The sequence below is a fragment of the Alternaria arborescens genome (assembly GCF_004154835.1).
Source record: "Alternaria arborescens strain FERA 675 chromosome Unknown contig_7, whole genome shotgun sequence".
Classification (NCBI taxonomy): domain Eukaryota; kingdom Fungi; phylum Ascomycota; class Dothideomycetes; order Pleosporales; family Pleosporaceae; genus Alternaria; species Alternaria arborescens.
Window position 1 is genome coordinate 982,657 of NW_021167862.1, and position 17,806 is coordinate 1,000,462.

At 51.7% G+C, this 17,806-nt stretch overlaps 6 protein-coding genes across 6 annotated transcripts; 2 read left to right on the forward strand and 4 right to left on the reverse strand.

The window, feature by feature from the left end:
- Positions 1–2: 2 nt before the first annotated feature.
- On the reverse strand, positions 3–2,245 carry AA0111_g4095 (hypothetical protein; the record flags this gene model as incomplete). Its single annotated transcript, XM_028650055.1, has 3 exons — positions 3–488; positions 670–2,059; positions 2,223–2,245. The coding sequence occupies 3 exons, from the start codon at positions 2,243–2,245 to the stop codon at positions 3–5; spliced, it is 1,899 nt and encodes a 632-aa protein (XP_028508236.1).
- A 547-nt stretch (positions 2,246–2,792) lies between these two features.
- On the forward strand, positions 2,793–3,956 carry AA0111_g4096 (hypothetical protein; the record flags this gene model as incomplete). The annotated part of the gene is made up of 3 exons (XM_028650056.1): positions 2,793–3,126; positions 3,183–3,581; positions 3,634–3,956. The coding sequence occupies 3 exons, from the start codon at positions 2,793–2,795 to the stop codon at positions 3,954–3,956; spliced, it is 1,056 nt and encodes a 351-aa protein (XP_028508239.1).
- Positions 3,957–4,783: 827 nt separating this feature from the next.
- Positions 4,784–7,462, reverse strand: AA0111_g4097 (hypothetical protein; the record flags this gene model as incomplete). The annotated part of the gene is made up of 1 exon (XM_028650057.1): positions 4,784–7,462. The coding sequence occupies one exon, from the start codon at positions 7,460–7,462 to the stop codon at positions 4,784–4,786; it is 2,679 nt and encodes an 892-aa protein (XP_028508238.1).
- Positions 7,463–8,805: 1,343 nt separating this feature from the next.
- AA0111_g4098 (hypothetical protein) lies at positions 8,806–9,389 on the reverse strand (the record flags this gene model as incomplete). The annotated part of the gene is made up of 2 exons (XM_028650058.1): positions 8,806–9,089; positions 9,146–9,389. 2 exons carry the CDS (start codon positions 9,387–9,389, stop codon positions 8,806–8,808), a joined length of 528 nt encoding a protein of 175 aa, XP_028508245.1.
- Positions 9,390–10,802: 1,413 nt separating this feature from the next.
- On the reverse strand, positions 10,803–12,143 carry AA0111_g4099 (hypothetical protein; the record flags this gene model as incomplete). Its single annotated transcript, XM_028650059.1, has 1 exon — positions 10,803–12,143. One exon carries the CDS (start codon positions 12,141–12,143, stop codon positions 10,803–10,805), a length of 1,341 nt encoding a protein of 446 aa, XP_028508244.1.
- Positions 12,144–13,832: 1,689 nt separating this feature from the next.
- Positions 13,833–17,227, forward strand: AA0111_g4100 (hypothetical protein; the record flags this gene model as incomplete). Its single annotated transcript, XM_028650062.1, has 5 exons — positions 13,833–14,010; positions 14,064–14,221; positions 14,274–14,367; positions 14,419–14,647; positions 14,698–17,227. 5 exons carry the CDS (start codon positions 13,833–13,835, stop codon positions 17,225–17,227), a joined length of 3,189 nt encoding a protein of 1,062 aa, XP_028508433.1.
- Between the last annotated feature and the right edge of the window lie 579 nt (positions 17,228–17,806).

Below are 17,806 nucleotides of genomic sequence, written 5' to 3' on the forward strand. Positions count from 1 at the left end.
TCTTAGAACTGGAATGAAAGCAGATCATCGAACAGACTTTGTCCCCCGAACCCAGTTTGTAGTGGTAACAAATTCATGAAGGAATTCCATGAAGTATCTCCTACATTTGCAGGGACATCTGCGGTCGAAGAAGTCGGGGTTGTTACTTGCAAGTCTCTAGATACGTTGTTGATAAAGCTTTCCACGTTAAACGTACGTGCTCTCTTGCTAAACGAGGGAGCCAGTTCGCCGAATTCTGCAGGCTGTTGGCGCTTCCTGGAGTTGACGCTTCCTCCATCCTGGAGTTCACGCTGCAAGCCAGATAGCAACTGCACACCACGTGAAGCTATCTTGCTGTCTTCAAACGTCCTCAAGTAGCTGATTGCGTCTTCGACAAGTTTTTTGTGTTCCTCAAATTCCCTTTCAATGGCCGACCGGTGAAATGCATCGAGGCTGAGAATGATCCCCGCTGCGACGGAGAAAGCTTGCTCAATCCACAGCGTCGGCCCCTGGTCGTTGTCAGATAATGCTTCTTTCAATATGGTTTTGGATGCTGCTATGCAGGTACGGCGGGTAAATGAGAATGCGGAGTTCGAGAATGAGAGCCCAATGAACTTTCGATGTATCTAAAAGATGGGCGTGTGAAATCAGCGTACATGTCACATACAGTTCGTACAGGGAATCTCTCACCATGATGATCTTGTGCGAGGCGCATATAGCCAATGAGCGTCTGGCCCATCCAACATAAATAGGCCAGCCCGTTGCTACAGGCGCATTGTTTGAGAGGAATGTAGGCATACATGCGGTAGCAAGCTTGCGCATCTTCTCGTCGTACCGCAGCACCTGCTCATACTTTGTGAAAAGCGTGTTGCAGCCTGTCATTGCATCCAATAGCTGCGGCATAAGTGCCGCAATATCATAACGATAGTTACAATAGCTCGCCTGGGTTGGAGTAGATAGCGGCAGGGGTACCATATCTTCATCGTTGCAATTGAGAGGCTTCGAGGTCTTGAAGAAGCGAGGGTTCAATGAATATGACTCAGAGAACGGAATCTGGAACCAATCTTGCGTGCAAAGCTGATTGAATACCCGTCGACCGGCCTCACGTTGACGCAGCTGCTCCTTTGAAGTAGCCCCAGCTGCGTTCTCTGGTCCAAGGCGGTGTAGACCGAGGCTTTGAGCGATGCGACCAGCTGATGCAAGCAGTATTGACTGGCTGTTCGACTTGCCTAGAATGTGAGCCGCAATCGTCAGAGTCGCGATAGCTTGGACAGAATATATCGTATGAGTCTCGATATAACCCGCAACTTCGAGGCATGTCACGGTCGCTTCGTACCACCTTTGAGACAAGACCATGCGCTCCTCCGATGAGAATCCCCAAGACCGATAGATAGATGATGGTGCACATGTAATACTTCCAGTCATGATGGCGAACAGCAAACCTAGCCATTGAAGATTCAGGTCCTCATGTCGAACGTTGCCTTCATATTCACCCATAAAAAGGTCCAGGTCACTTCCGAACATCGCTGAAGAATAGGAGCCATGGTACCATAAGATGGAGGTATTGTGGTACTCCACAAGTTGTATGATGTGAGTCTTGTCGGGAAGAAGCGATTCGAGTACATCAAGCTGTGCATCTCTGCTGGCTTCGCATAGGATATTTGAGGTGGTCGCTCCATCCTCGTGTCTGACACTCAGTCGTCTTGGCCCGCTGTTATGTTCTGGCGAAGTTCCATAATCGGCATCCTTCTTACGGCCCCATGCCAGAAATTCTAGCACAGTAGCTGCATCACCAGTTTCCACAGATTGTGATGTGATGTTATTGTCCGTAGATAAAGTAATCGCTTCATCATTTGCGGGACTTGCTGGGTTATCAGCCAGTTGCGCAGGTGGTAGCGGTGTTTCGCTCGAGACGATGTTATATTGCTCCTGTAGTCTAGCTTCAAGCTGACTTACACGGTCGAGTAGTGCGCGCACGAGGTCGTCAGACCCTATTGTCGTGCTCTGAGCTTGATATGCAGGTGGTGGCGCTGAGGATGTCACGGTGATATCTTCTCTTGTACAAAAGCTTGCATAACCCCTGTTTTACTTAGCATGAGATGAATTGGAATGGCAGAGCCGCACTCAGAAGCCAGTTTGCCAGCTCCCAGTGAAGATCCAATATACGCTCTTGCAAGCCCACTTTACTGCCAAAGCTCGGGGTTGTTTTGAGAACGGAGGCGCTGACCTTCGGGTACACGTACTGCAAGGTACGTGCTTGTCGCATTTAATCTTCCTTCTATAGCACTCTGTACATGTCAAACGGGGTCGCGGCCCTTTCGAGGCGTTACTATCGTCCATGGTGAGGTTGACCGTATCGGCCTGTCAGTTGTTACACTCGAGGGCGCCTTGTTCTCATGAGAACCGGAGTGTCAGAACCACGTGTCTAGCATCCAGAGGAGGCACCGGCTGTCAGTTGGTCATCGGTATGTAGTGCGATATGAAATAGAAAGGAACAGGGTGCGGCCGAGAATGCGGACCCCGCCAATTTAGTTGCCCCACTTCAGTTCAGCCGCGTCCATTCCGTCTTACAAACAGCAGCCGCCTATCTCAGCACTACGATGAAGCCATTGGCGATGACGGCCGATTCGAGCGGCCGCCCTGGCCACGTCGGCTTTGGTACGCCTCGGGGCTTACTGCGACACCATATGCATTTACACAAAAATGGCGGAACATAAGAGCAGGTATGGATTTCCCTCAATATGATACACTCGTTTCGTACATCAGACTCATCAGACCCATCATCAAGCGACCCGAATCTTCAACATCTCATCATGGCACCAACGAAATACATTGATCGCCCTGTGCCGACCATCTCTCTCCGCGACTTCGACTCTCGGATGGATGTGATTACACAGGAACTTCTCGATGCTGCAGAGAACCATGGATTCTTCTGTATCGTAGACCACGGCATAACACGCGATGCTGTTGATGGGATCTTTGACCAGTCAGCACGCTTCTTTAACCAAGCTGATCCCGTAAAGTCTCAGGTGCCTTTCTCCCCTCAGCACAATGCTGGATGGGAGAAGAACGCGCAAATCAGGCCATCGACTGGTGCAGTCGACCGCAAAGAATCTTATCAGATGCAATTTGGCGAAGGCATGAACGGTGGGCCAATTCTCTCCATCTTGGGTATATGTGTAACCATACTGATTGATGATCAGGCCGATGGCTAGATGATGAGACTTTGCCTGGCTTCCAGGCGGAGGCCCTGGCATTCATGCACAAAGTACAAGCGGTCAGCGAGAACCTCATGAGGTGCTTTGCGCGAGGATTGGGTTTTGAAGACGACTACTTTATCGAAGCACATGATGTCAGAAGGCCAGAGTCTCAGACGGTGTGCCGATTACTACACTATTTTGAAACTCCGCGGTTACCGAATCCCACTGGGGAAGTGCATCACAGAGCAGGTGCGCATGCTGACTGGGATTTTTTGACCTTACTGTTCCAGAAGGCAGGGCAGTCTGGCCTCGAGATATGTCCAGGACGGGAAGTTTCGACATCGTTTGGCTACGGAGACGCTTGGACAAAGGTTGAGCCTGACGCTGAGAAGAACGCGATCGGTATGTTAATTGTATCGACACTTAATACGAGCACTCTAACCACATCATACAGTCTGCAACGTCGGTGACTTGCTCATGTCATGGTCTGACGACCGCTTCAAATCCACATTCCATCGCGTTAAGGCTCCGTGTGAGCCCGACGACTATTATGGCGAGCGCTATAGTATCGCCTTTTTTAACCAACCGTGCAAAGACGCTAAGATCCAAGGTCCGCTGAAGAAGTATCCAGTGGTAACAGGAGAGGAGTTTACCAGAAATGCTATGAGTCGGAACTACCAGGCTATACAAGAGAAGTTGAAGAAAGAGAAAGAGCTGGTGGCCAAGGCCGTCGAGGTGGACGCGACGACAGCTCGTACGGTCAGCGCTACCGCATGAGGCTTACTAAGGGCCGAATTGTATTCAGGTGTTCAATGGTACTCTTTCCGCATGAAGGATGTATAACCGCGTAAGTTTTCTGGCGTGATGTCGCAGTCTTTGCGTTGCACCGCTTCGGTAATATTGGCCACGTTTCGTTTTATCTTGAATCCCCTGCGTTGGATCCCATCAGCTTCCATCTCATGTACAACCAGTATGATTGTAGTCACATTCCTTTGCATGTAGCAATCTAACTGCTGTACATGACGCAGTCATCCATCTCATCTTTCCTCTGCCACATTCAAGACTCTGCCCACCCAGGATTCTACCACAACTTGTTCTAAAAGTATCACAGTATTCCGCGCCACCTAAAATCTAGAGTGAGCACTCATGCACAATCCGAGCGTAGGCACTCTTGACTTCCATCATCTCTGTTCAGAGTGCTATTGGGAATCGTCTGACGACGAATGAATGGACAGGTACTCGCTCCTTGATGGATTTCCACGGTGCCTAGCTCGACAGGCAGCGAAAATGTTCAAAGTGCTTCCGCTTCTGTTCCAAAACAGATTAGGGAAGTACTGGCTCCCATGTTTCGAGTAGCGCTCGGATCCCGATGACTGGTTATGAGTGGAAAACTAGTGAAGTTGAAAATGCTGGTAGTTAAGTTGCGCCTGTACGAAATACATACGAGACGTACACCGACTTTGTATCTTCACATCTGCAGTAGTTCGTAGTGGCTTCTTCTGACGCGCGTGATGGGCGAAGTGGCATCCATACCACGACAGATGTGAGATTTAGCGAACAACAAATTCTATAAACTGAATTCCGCTTATGGCAATGGAGTGTCGTTATGACCAGCCCTGGCCGTGCTCGCCTAGCTTGAACAGCCCGTTCTTTTTCTTGTCTGCTGCCCACCTGTCGCACCAAGCTTTCATCTTCTCTCTACTCTTTGCGCTACCCACATTGACCGTTGGAATGATCTTGTCGATATGCAAAGCGCAGCAAAACATGGTCAACTCTCTGAAGCTGCTATGCTCACTGTACGGCACACCGAAGCAGCTTGCCCGACTTCCACTGCCGGCTTGGGGCGTGAGGTCTTTCATAGCAAAAGTACTTTTCCAGTTATCAGAATGCAGTACAGTCTGTACTTGAGGCGATTCAGTAAAGCGGCCCTTTGGTGGACGATAGTTCCAACCCGAGGGTCTGAAACCGACAACGCGCGAAAACGTGTCAGCATATTCGCGCAGATAATCGTCTAAAGTCTCCGCTCGGATCTCGAACAGTGGAGTCATGTGTACTTGGGCTGCGCGAGGATCCGTCGTAAGCAGTGCGTCCAGTTCGGGGTCCTCGAGAGCCTTGCAAATGCGTTGTTTGTTAGCAGGCGCAAAAATCTTGCTCCCTAGGGCCTTTGCAATGCCAGTGCATATGCGCTCTTTCCCGATGCTGTATGTGCCCACGACAACGAGGAGTCGGCCTCGTTCCGGACTTTTAGGTTCGCCCGCATTATCTATACTGGCATCCTTTCGAACGAACTGAACCATACCTTGGCCCGCGCGTTCTCTTTTCATTCTCTCCCATCCATCGGAGTCGTCCGCGCGGCTTTTGCTGAGGCTAACGCACATGTCTGCGCAAGCCTGGATAACTTGCTTCTGAGGTGGGAAAGCATATTTGGGGTTGAGGTAGGTGGTATCGAGGTAGCAGGCGTCAAGCTTCTGTTGTCGGTTCTTTCCACTCACAGCGTCCAAAACGTCTGGTCGCAATAGTGGATGTTCAATGTGTTCCTGACACGCACGGAAGTCTCCACAGTGTAGGACTCGCTGTAGTCTTGAGCTCTTGCCCTTGCTCAGCTCTTTCTCAAACAGGAACAAAGAACTACCCGGGCAATGGTTTGCGGAGATCATCGTGACATGAACCCCTTCAGTTCCTGGCACTTCTGTCTTCTTTTCAAAGTCCAGATCAACTACCCATTTGGGATCTACCCGAAGCTGCTGGCGTACCAGGTTGCCAGTGACTTTGCTGCAGTATATCGGCCCGTGTTTCCATGACGAAGTAAGTCCGATGTAGTGATCGCTGTGGAAGTGACTGAGGAAGTACGCGTTCTGACCTTTGACGGCCCCATAGCGAAATGCGTCCACAGCAATGAAGAAACCTGGCATGATTTTGTAAAATGGACAGGTGCGTTGGTATGCGGGCTTGCCGCGGGATTTGTTGTTCTCCGCCGCAGCGGACGCCCATGCTGCGTCTTCAGCGTGACCTGCCATAAGTTTCGAGAAAGCCGAACTTGGCTGGGTGCTGGGCTTCGCAAGTTGAAATGGGTTTGCCTGACCCGGTTTGGCTGGCCTATCTGGTCTTTTGAATGCCTTTGCTTTGCTCGTTGTAGTCAGCCTGTTCTCTTCTTTGGGCTTTGCTACAGGCAACGGGATTGGGTTGCCATCTAAGCATGCGTTGACGTGCACAGATACATCCTGTTCTGACAGGCCTGGTAGATCGTTGCCGCATATTGGACATGAGGGTATATCTCTGGCATTTGGCTCTTCCTGTTTGGGTTCGGAGGTACCGCTTTCTGGAAACAGAGGCGGAGCGTCGAATTCGTCAGGATCGCCCTCAAAGCCTGCTTCCTCCATCTCCAACTTCTGTTGTTCCTTCATCCATCGCCTCTCATCGTATTCTTCGCCTTCGAGCAAATCGTCGTCTTCAAGATCTTCATATTCGTCTAGCGCTTCGTCGCCGTTTTGAGACGTGGATTCGGACTTCAGCGGTGGGAGTTCGCGGGGGATGTGGTCTTCAATACTATCTGCGGGTAACCGACCCTCGGTTGGTTTAGCAATTGGCGAATCGTCATTTTGTCCTCGTATGGCCATACCTGAAGTTGTTGCAGGTACTTCTACATTGTCGTCTTCGGATTCTGAGTCGTCCACGAAGGGTCCAGACTTCTTCCGCGGCTTTGACGCCTGCTTGGGAACATCAGCTGCCAACGCGTCCAGAGTATTGCTTTCTACATCAGTGGGTGGAGGTGGCGAACAGGCCGGCACAAGTGCTACCGCCTCTTCGCTGACTTTTCGCCTCTTGACGCTCCCGCCATTCTCATTGTAGCGCTCCTCATCGTTGTCGGTAGTCATGACGCCATTGCTTCTCTCGTCACTCCAACCCACGTCGTCCTCGTCGCCGTCGAACACAATAGTTGGATTTGACCCCCGTTCTTGCAAGAATATGCGGCTGTTGATCTCCTCGGCCTTCTTGAAGAAGGCCATGATGTTGCCATTTGGCGTGCCTGCCGGCTTCTGCTTCTTGCCATTGCCGGCGGGCGACTTCTTGGCAAAGTCGGCTGGTGTGAGAGTAGTTTGCACAATGGCCTTCTTCGGTGGAAGGGCTTTCGTGTTTGGCTTTGGCGCGACCTTCTTCGTTGCCGTCTTGGAAGCCATTCCTGCTGCTGAGGACGAGCGGGGTGGCGAGGGAGGCCGGCCGGTGGAGGGGGTCAATCGAGATTCTTCCGGCAAGGACTGGTTTTCTCGAGGGTTTCTGAACATTGAGAAATTATTTGAGCATAACTGGTGAGGTTTGCGCTGCTCTTGTGCCTGAGAATGTGCAGATGAACCAGTGGCGATTGAGCGGCTTAACGCGTGCCAAGACAAACGCGTCAACACGTGCAGATGCGCGATATCAAGGTGCCGACATGTTCACCATCACTACGTCCTCGTACGATTGGCAGCGTCCTTGGTACAGAGACATGATTGCTTGCCCTCCGAATCCCATAGCGGCAAATCAGATATCCTCTCCCAATGCACACGTCTGGTCTGTGGGGGCTTGCCAGCGGGTTGGTAGGGCGATTACATCAGCGAACGCGCTTGTGTCCGCAAAGTCATTCAAGGTTGGGACTTTGAAAAGTCATTCCTAAGCAGTCAAACCCCCTCACAGTTATGCAGAACCCTTATAACGTCATATCCGAATATTCTTGCATTGCTTCAAGTATTGTTTCCCTGCTTTCTGTCGTCGGTCTAGAAACCTTCAGGGGCGCCTCCGTCATGTCTGTTCCCTCCTGCACGAGTCTTCGCCTGCACAGCTGTTGCTATAAACAGAAAGGTAGTATGATGGTACGCTGAACTGTGCAGTATTGGCATGAGGACACGACGTCAAGGGCCAATCGCCGAGAGGCTGACGCGGCCAACGCTGCAAGCTGAACGCCAGTTCACGTGGCTTGAACTACGCTTCACCTTGTCAGATTGTATTATCTACAAATCACTTGTTGTGGTACGATGCCCTTCTCTTCCCTTCATGCACTCGATCGCTCGGTTGGCGCGGAATCGCATCTCCACAATTTCATGGCCGTGCTGTCCAACTAAGATCAGCGTCAAACATCACCTCGTATTCGAAGACCGAAAGCGGAAACCCAGCCTTGCGACGATCAAAATAGCAACGTCTACAGATACCATATCTTGATTGCTCCAGAGTATCGACTATGCATCTCAGCTGGATGCGATGAAGCCCCGATCAGACGACCTCTTCTTGCTTTTCTTCCGTGTCATGTACTTGACTATTTTCACTGGATACACTTGTTTCACGATCCTGGGCTTCGCGGCTATCGGAGCTGGCATCGGTATGGTAGCAACTGTTGTAGTTGCTGCTGGGTCTGAGGTCGCCTTTGTACTCAATAAGAAAGAGGAAGCGGAGAAGTTGAGAATGGAGCGGTACTTGGTGTGAGAAGATTCCATGGCATGAACCCGGTAGGACCGAGCAGAAAGAACGCCAGCTAGGTGCTTGTTCTTGAAAAAATACGGACTCTGTAAGAAAGAGATGGTGCAACAGATATACCTCCAGCTTCTGAATCGACATAACTAGCGCGGACCGTCATCTCTACCAGCTCCAAAGCAGCTCAGTTGCCATTCCACACAGCAGGTCCCGGAGCAGTATAACTCGTCGCGATCGGATAGTACGACCACCTCAGACCAGGATCGTTGGCGTTATATGCACCCGGAAACGCTACCAAAGGTCCAGGCTTACCACTTCCACCACCAATAACCTCTACCTGTGCGCACGAAAGATACATCTGCGCACCACCGACCGAAGAAGCTTGGTGGAGTGCGATTGACTCTACACGAACAAGATACTTGCCGCTCGGCACGTTCTTTGGAATCTGGAACTCAACTTGCGATTTCTCTGGTCTAGCATCAGTTATGCAGGGCGGAAAGGATAACGCGTGCGGATCAACTGACGATATGCGGGCCATGTGCTCTCCCCACTAGTCAACGGACTCCCCACTGCGCTTATACTCGCTGCCTTGAACCATACGTTCCCCGCTGCCTCCCACGTATTGATATCCGCACTATCGGGTACTTTTGCCATGTAGAATTGCACCGGTCCGAAGTGCGAGATGGAAGCTGCGGCAACGAAGCCTAACGTATCGCCGGCAGCCACAGTTGCAGTACCTGTCCCAGGGCGATTCTGGAAGCAGCGCATATCAGGGCTAGTAACGGAGGTAACACCCGAATTCGTTTGGTAGTTCTTGGTTTGCCGAATGGATGTCCATTCCGTCGCCTCAGTAACGCCATTAAGAATGAGCTTGGGAAAGCGATCTTGCAACTGTTAGCTCAACGCCTTCAAACAGGCTATGGTGAACTTGCAATGAGCCTGCGCTGTAGTAGCGAGGATGGAAAGAGCTACAAGGAGATGCATTCTGGGCAAGTTGAGATGGGAAGCTGCGTTGCGAACGATCATAGACGACATTGTAGTAATCAGGAAGATATATACAACAAGCCACTCTGGTCATGCATCACTTGTTTAATGTAGGATAGAGGCGTTTATAGTGTTCTCGGCAAGTGTGGCTGCACAGGTGATGTGCGCTTAAATTGCTACCATGCATACCCAGATTGAGCCAAGCAGACGAGATACGCAAGATGAAAGCACACATGAATATCTTGCGCTACTCGAATTTACTTGACGGGATTCGTTCAAAACTCGTTCTCGTCTCTACACAATGGCTAACAAACATGTCATGAGAAACCAATATTGGAACCACTTTCTGTACTCAGCTGAGGTTACCTATGTTGGAGTGCTTTTTGGATGCGTAGATTTCCCGAATATTGTGCCTTCTTCAAACAAGGATAATGGCGTGAGCAAGAAAACGGGAACTACGCGCCCATTCGAGATCCAATCACACTCTGTTGATAAGCTCTTCTGAGCAGCCTTTCCATTGCTGAACCAATTTTCCTATCGTTGTTTCGTCCTGAACTGAGTGGTCGCTCAAGTTATATCGTATGTGTCCGTGTTGGTAGCTAATGGCACATCCAAATATCTTGTCATTATCTCGGCTGGGAGAGACGGCAAAAGGGAAAAATTGAGTGCGTCGTTTCAACTGAGTTTACACTACTAAACTATGAAGGGTCACAGTCCGTCATAGCGTTTCTTCAGAAGCCTAGGCCCTACCATGTGTACTGTCCTTTACTGCGGTAGGGAACCGTTCAAGTCCATGTAGGGTGATCAGGTGAATTCGGCAGTCGCGGGTGTAGGGTTACTGTGAGACGTCTTTGACCCGTCTGCAAGATGACCTTTCATAGCTTGCTGTCCGGGTACTTTGAAATTAACGTGGTAATATCAACAAATTTCAAACGCATGCAAAACGCCTCGAATGATACGAGTTGGAGTCTAGAGATACCATATTTCGCGACAGAATGCTCTATCAAACTCAATTTTACTGATGGTGCATCCCCCGTCAATTCTGGCACGAAAGGCCGCAGTACCCTTCACCTCTACAAGCGCAAAGAGGGATCCTGACTCAACTCGCGCGAAGTACTTGGCTTTAGAGCGCTCCAATCATCCTTCAAAAAACTGTGATTTCAGCCTTTCAGTGGATGTAATTTTCACATTTGCTTTCTAAGCCGATTCCAGGACCTGACTCTGCAGTGAGCAAAGTTCCACAATCGTGCTCACACTTCCCACTTCTTGCCGGCTAGCCTGTAAGCGCTCTTTCACAAATTCTTCCGTAACCGCCTCCGCTTCTCGCGCCATCTTTCCCCATATCGCTACATCCTTGGAGCCAGCGGGTAATAGATGGCTTTCGCCAGAGAGCCGGAGAAGCGCTTCCTCCATGTCCTGGTTTGCGGATGCCATCTGATTTTGGAGGTATACAGATTGCTGGAGTAGAGATCGCTCATTATTGGCTATTTTTGCAAGGTGTGGGAGACAGGGCAAGAGCTTGGTAATCGGTCGAACAGGCTTCGTCGTTGTGGCGTTGCTGTCTTCGGAGGGAATGGATTGACCGCCATTCTGGTTCTCAGTCTGTACGTCCAATGGCTGCTGAAGGCTTGCATGAGCTTCAAGTAAGCCAGCACGAGCTTCAATGTACTTGTTGTATGATTCCCGTATCTGCGATTCTGCTGATGCAAGATCGACGGGTGCTACGGCGTTCACTGGGCGCTTGATGGGCGAGGCGTCCTCGAGGAAGACACTGTTTTCCTCCATCTTAGCCAGCTCTCCTTGAACCCAGTCGACGAGTTCATCTCTCGCTCGCTCGAGTGCATGAACTTGCACCTGCAAGCTTGGCTCAACCTGAAGCTCGTCCTGGGCCTTCTTCCTTGCGGCTTGGGCACGCTCCATAGCTGTTCGCGCCTCAAGAACCTCCTGCTTCAGCTTGAAGACCCATGTCTGGTCTTCTTCAGCCTGTGCTAGCTGCTCGAACCTCTCGGCAGGTAAATCTGGTTGCTCACCAATGGCGCTCTTGATGGAAGCCCTAGGGTCAGCTGCAACAGTCAAAGGCTTTGCGGTCAGAAGCTTGTCTAGAGACTCTTGAATGACCTGAAGCTCTGCAAACCGTCTGCGCTGTCGCAATAAAGAGACGTAGCCTCGAGTAACCTCATTGTCGTATTCTAACTCTGGCTGCGTCGGGTTCTCGTCCACATAACGATTGCGTAAATCCTCCAACGATGCCTGGAGTTCACGATGTCTGGCTTGCGCCTGCGATCTAGCCCGAAGAGCCTGCAAATATTCCAGACGAACGTCCTTCAAGCCTGGAGGGTTGGTATTGGCTGCGGAGAGGTTCTGAGGACATTCATGATTCAGATGCTGGTTCTGAGTTGCTGCATTGACAGGCCTCAGGCTTGATGTGAGGTACTTCGAGAGCGTTCGTCGGATCCTCAATGTGTCTTCCCGGCTGTTGATGTATGACGACAGTGCGCGGTCTACTTCGGGTATTGGACATGTTGTTTGGGCTGGCATGGCGGAAATTGTTTACAGCCCACAAGTGGGGGCGGGATGGATGAAAATAGACTACTCAGAACGTGCGAGGACGACTTGAGAAATGGCTGGCTACAGCAATGGCGCTGATTGGTGTCACTGTGACTTGCTTTTGGGTGTGCGCTCAGGGCACAGCTGACAACATGTCAACGAGAGACAGCAATTCGGGAGCTACGGACCTAAGCCAGAACGGAATTAGACCCTTTTGCTAGCGCAGATCACGAAAACAGATCGAAAACACGTGCTTGTACGCTTGGCAAATGCATAATTTCTAAGACACCATGTGAGCATTCATCTGCATCAGGAAGTGTCGAGACGGTGTCTTTCGCGGTGCAACAATTGTCGATCTGAATTTACAGTGTGCCCCCGATGGAAATACTGCCGATGATTCACCTTTACAGGCAAACGGCAGCATGAAGCATGAATCCGGAAAACCATACAGCTTCAGCGCTCTTGTTTATCGAGCTCCCGTGGTTGCGAGTATTGGACTATGGTGTCTGGCCAGAACGAGGGCGGGAGTGAAGGCAAGTTGACTTTGTTCTGCCGTTTCAAGATACGCCGAAGTACCGCCAGTGGGGGTTTGCAGGAAATTACGCACGTCTCTCACGCGTCTCTCCGCGAACCAAAAAGCATTCACGCGATAAGACGACGGCTATTGACGTGAGCATGAAAACATCATGGCTCCTGCAGGACTGCTGTTGTATCAAGACAAACTGTACACTGTTGTCAACGTTGAAGCGAACTTCTAACATGTGACAGGAGATGGCAACAGGAGATGGCAGTAGGAGCCATTTGAAATGTGATGCATTCCACTACCAGCGGCCACAAGACGGGTATCTGCGTCTCGGGAACGGGCCCAGCTCGTGCAGTGCTTCTTTCCAGCCTCAGTCATAGCATCATGAGTATTAGATTTACAGTGGAGTCAGGTTCATGCGTACGAGACAACGGCCCTGGAGTTCGGGAGCTAGTCGGATCAGCAGCGGGCGCATTACGCAGGGTCTGTCCCACAAGGCGTCGTATGGTGTTGCTTTGTGGTGTTTGTCGCTGGGATGGGGCTGCTGGCGATGAAGCAGCGCGGGCAGGGCGACTGGTCGCGATATGAGGCGGTGTCAACGATGACATGGTCCGATGCGCGGTGGATGACGCGAAGAGGGACAACACATCATTCAGCCCCACCAATCGCACACCAGAAGCAGCCGTTGACCGCGTAGATTTTCGAGTCCCGGGCCCCAATGTGCTGGCGACTAAAGCAAAGATACGAAACACAGGCACTTTCTCCTGCAGGTGCCACAGAGGAGAGCCACGACTAGCTGTAAAGGGAGGGCTTGGCGGGGGGCAGGGATGGGCGATTGACGGGCGTCGATTGGACCTTATTTCGCTTGACCCCTAAGGAGCCCTGCCTGAGGGCAACTGCCTCGCCCTCCTCCTTTCCCGCCAGCAGCAATTCACCTTCTCGGCCGCCGGAGCCCTGGAACCTCTTTGCAGTGCCTTTTTACACCTACACTGCTAACACCACAGGCATATCCGCAGAAAAAGCAATTGAATAGCACCAGTCCCTGCATCGCGCTACCACCGCGTCGCGCATCCACCTCAGAGCGCAGCTGCGTCACCCGCTACAGGTGGTAGCGATTACACACGGGACGCCCGCCAGACACCCCGCCATACGCCAACATGCCTTTCTTCAAGAGTGTCTTCCACTCAAAGGACAAGCAAAAGGGCGCCAAGACTGCCCCCGAGCCCGTCGCGCCGCCAAAACCTCGCTGGGAGGAGTCGTGGACGCGAAAGGATGTCGCTCCAGACGAGATCCAGGAGCTCATCCACGTCTGCACACAGGAGATGAAGTCGAGGGGTACGTGGGAATGCTCAATTGGCACTTGCATCGTCGTTGCTGACTCCCAATAGCCCTGGACATGCCCTTTATGCTTCTCCCTTTCCGCCCCACCTCCGACACGAGCGCCTCCCGCAACTTCATACGCAACTTTTTCAAGGCCGCCTACGAGAACACGCGGCAATACTCAGGCGAGGGGCTGGCGCAGGAACTGCGTCTCACTGAGCCATTGGTAGGCCGACAAAGCTGCACCCCCACATCGAGCAATGCGCTGACGTAGACAGACGCTCTGCAGCATCATTAAATGGTGCTGGAGCAGATTGCCCGGCGGCGTCGTCACCTGGGACGCTTATGAGCTCTTCCGAATCGGCGAGTCTGGTAAGCTGGCACCAAGGACATACCTCTGACGGCTGCTGATGTCATGTACAGATTCAAACTTCGCCCGCCACGCATTCGATACCTTCATACCAATCAGCGTCGACTCCGAAGCTCGCAAACGCATCATATTTGACTTCTTCGATCTGTTGTCCTCCGTCGCAGCAAGGGGCAAGAGCAACGGTATGGGTGGCAGGAAGCTCTCTCGTTTAGCCGGATGGTGGGCATTTGAGTTCGTCGAAGACGGCAAGGGCTTCGATGGTGGCTATCGCACATGGGAGAAGTAAGCATTACCATCCATTACATGTGAAATACATACTGACTTCACTGTAGGGCCGCGGATGCTGCCAGCCATCTCTTCTTCGCCTACCTGCGATCGCTATCTCCAGATATGAACGTAGTTGGTGGCATTTCAGCTTTGCCTCGTTCTCTCCAAGCGCTACTTACCCAGACCGAATACCCTCCGCAAACGCCGACCCTCATGCAAACGCGCACAACCAAGGTTGTCATGATCGTAGATTCCGTTTCGCCTACACCGTTCGCCTTACTGCGTCGCGCAAAGAACTTCGAGTACCGCGACGACGACAGAGCGCTGCAACAGTTCTCCGCTTACGAAGACACTGTCAAGGCTCTGACTGATGAGTGCCAGAGAGTACTCAAATGTATTGCAACAGCCAACCAGTCGACAGTGTCAACAGACCCAACGACACCAGACCCGTCATGGTCCCGCTTTGAAGACTTTGGGTTTTCAGGCATAATAGACAGCTCCAGCAGTACAAATGGTGCCTCGGTAGGAGGGAGCCCACGAGAGTTCTCCAGTCTTCGATCGGGGCCTCACTCCAACAATACCGACTTGGGTCGCCCTACCACGCCTTCGTGGGCGGACTTTTTGTCCTCGGGCTTCGCCGACGAGAACAATCAATCTCCCCCGACTACTCTGTTAATGCCCAACCAGAAACTCCCACCTCTAGGAGAGAACCGTGTACACAGCTCCCAGTCACATGTGCGAAATGGTCTTAACGAAGATGACCTTGAGCCTGGCGAGTTGGCAAGCATAACTAAGTTCGACCTCGACGAGACCTTTTGGTGGGTATGGATGATTAGTCTGGCTTCCGAAGAGACTACTGATCGCAAAGCCGCCTTCGGAAGATGCACGTTGATTGAAACACGCATCCAAGGCGCAAAGTGGCTAGTCATGGAAGAGCAAGTCAAAGGCGCATCTCCTGGTCCTGAGGAAGGTGCTTACATCGCCGAGAAAAAGTCCAAATTTAGCTTCACAAGGCGTGGACGACTTGGCCGCAGAAAGTCGACCGGCAAGAAGCCCACCCCGAAAGAGCCCTACAACCGGACAACTAACAACACACCCATGAGCAAGACCAGTATTGGACCAGATCAACACGCGAGGATACAGGCTGCAGCAGCAAAGCTGGCTAAGAATGAGCGGGACGAAAAAGACGCAAAGGAATTTGCGCAACGCCGAGGACGTACCGACGATACCACATCAGTGAAAACAAACAGTGTGCTTACGCTGCAACCACATCTGGTGAACGAGGCTGGTCCGGCTATGCAGTGGGACAAGAAGTTTGGCGAAGCTGCGCTTGACAAGGACGCACTTCGTGCCCAGTACCTGGGAGATGTCAGTGCCGGCAGAGGCTCAAAGAACAATCTCATGGCATCTGCTAATGGTCGCTCGTCGCCACTACCTCCAGAGGTGTCCAACCGCGATCTTCCCGCGCTACCAAAGTCCGAGAGAGGAGAGTCACGCTCACCAGCTCGTATTGATACCAAGCCTACGGAAGCTTCTGTGACTCCGGTACCTTGGCCAAACGACTCGCCCACTCAGACTCCTCAGCAGCAGTCGTTCCCTGTTCCAGTTGCGCAAGACCAGTCCACTCCCATAGAGGAGACGCCCTTCGCAACCCCGCTACCCATCTCGGACGAGAAGTCTGTTCAGTCAGGCACGACTCCGAACCAGCACCCTGCCTTGAGGAAGGCAGTGCCTGAACGGAAACCAGTTGTGGCTCCCCAGCCCAAGAGCCGCGTCAGTGAGGATCACGGAGCCGCACCAGGGAAGAAGATCTCACCAAACAAGTTGAAGAAGAAGGAAGGCGGTGGTTTTAGGAAGCTATTTGGGAGAAAGAAGACTGAGACGCCTGCAGCAGTAGCTACAACAGCACCTGCAGATGATTCATACTTCCAAGCATCTGATGCCCTCCGGAGCAACTCCCGACTTGACGACCACCAATCCAATGTACGAGAGCCATCGCCAACCTACACTGATGATCAACCCGAGCCTATACGGGCGCCATCGCCACAACACGAGCCTAGCCCTGCGGCTTCGTCCGGTATTGTGGAGCCAAATCAAGCTGGCGGTCCTGTGGCTGGTGGACCAGCAACACAACAAGAGATCGACCAGGCCTTCTCACGATTCGACCAAGGCCCGATGGAAGACATGCCTGCTTTTGCCCCTGCCGACGACGAGAGTGATGACGATGCCGCTGCTGCCCCAACTGTACCTCGTCGACAGATGCAACAGACGAACCCTAGAACCCCGACCCAGCGTGCCCCAGAATATGCGGATGACATCTCGGAAGAATCCGTCGAGTTCACAAAGCAACAATCACCATCTCAAGATCGATGGGCACAGATTAGGAAGAACGCTGCCGAACGCGCAGCGAGGCTGAGTGAAGAACAGGTTCGCCGTAGTCGAAGTCAAAGCCAGAGCCAGCGGACTGACGAAGGTGAGACGAGTGGCGAGGAGACCATCGAAAGCCGCGTGGCTCGCATCAAGGCGCGTGTTGCCGAACTCACTGGCAATGTTGATGGTCAGCCGGGCGCAGGAGCTGGCGGAAGACAGTGGTAGAATGCGCATTGTAAGGCTCCCATTACGTTATTGCTCAGAGTTCTGCTAACAATTGCCCAGATCGTCCTTTAGCATCACATACCCCATCTGTTTTCCAAGCGTACAAAGAGCTCGATACCCTTTCCGAATTCGACTTTCTAGTTTTTTTCTTCTACGACAACCAGCATAATTTGTGCTTTCACACTTAATACCCGTCAGCGCCATACACTTATGTCTGACATCGGCTTGTTCTCCATTCAATCTGCATCAGTTTTCGATTTTTTACGTTTTGCTGAGATACCTCGGGAGGAATGTACATCGTTGTCTAGGTACACATATTTGCGGACATGCACAGTCATGCGGTCACGTATGTTCGATGACCGACAATATATACCATCGCGGAGATCACGTAGTATGTTATATGTTAGAGAAGGAGGTGCGAACTTTCGAATGTTTAATCAAGACGTTTTGCGTAGTGCAATTGCTTAGACGTGCGCAACCTTGTGATCCTGTTCTGCTCATGCCCCGTCACCGTCACTTTGATCGTGTCATCTTGTCAGCACTCGAAAATGTGCAGCTGGTGCTTTCGAGATATCTGAC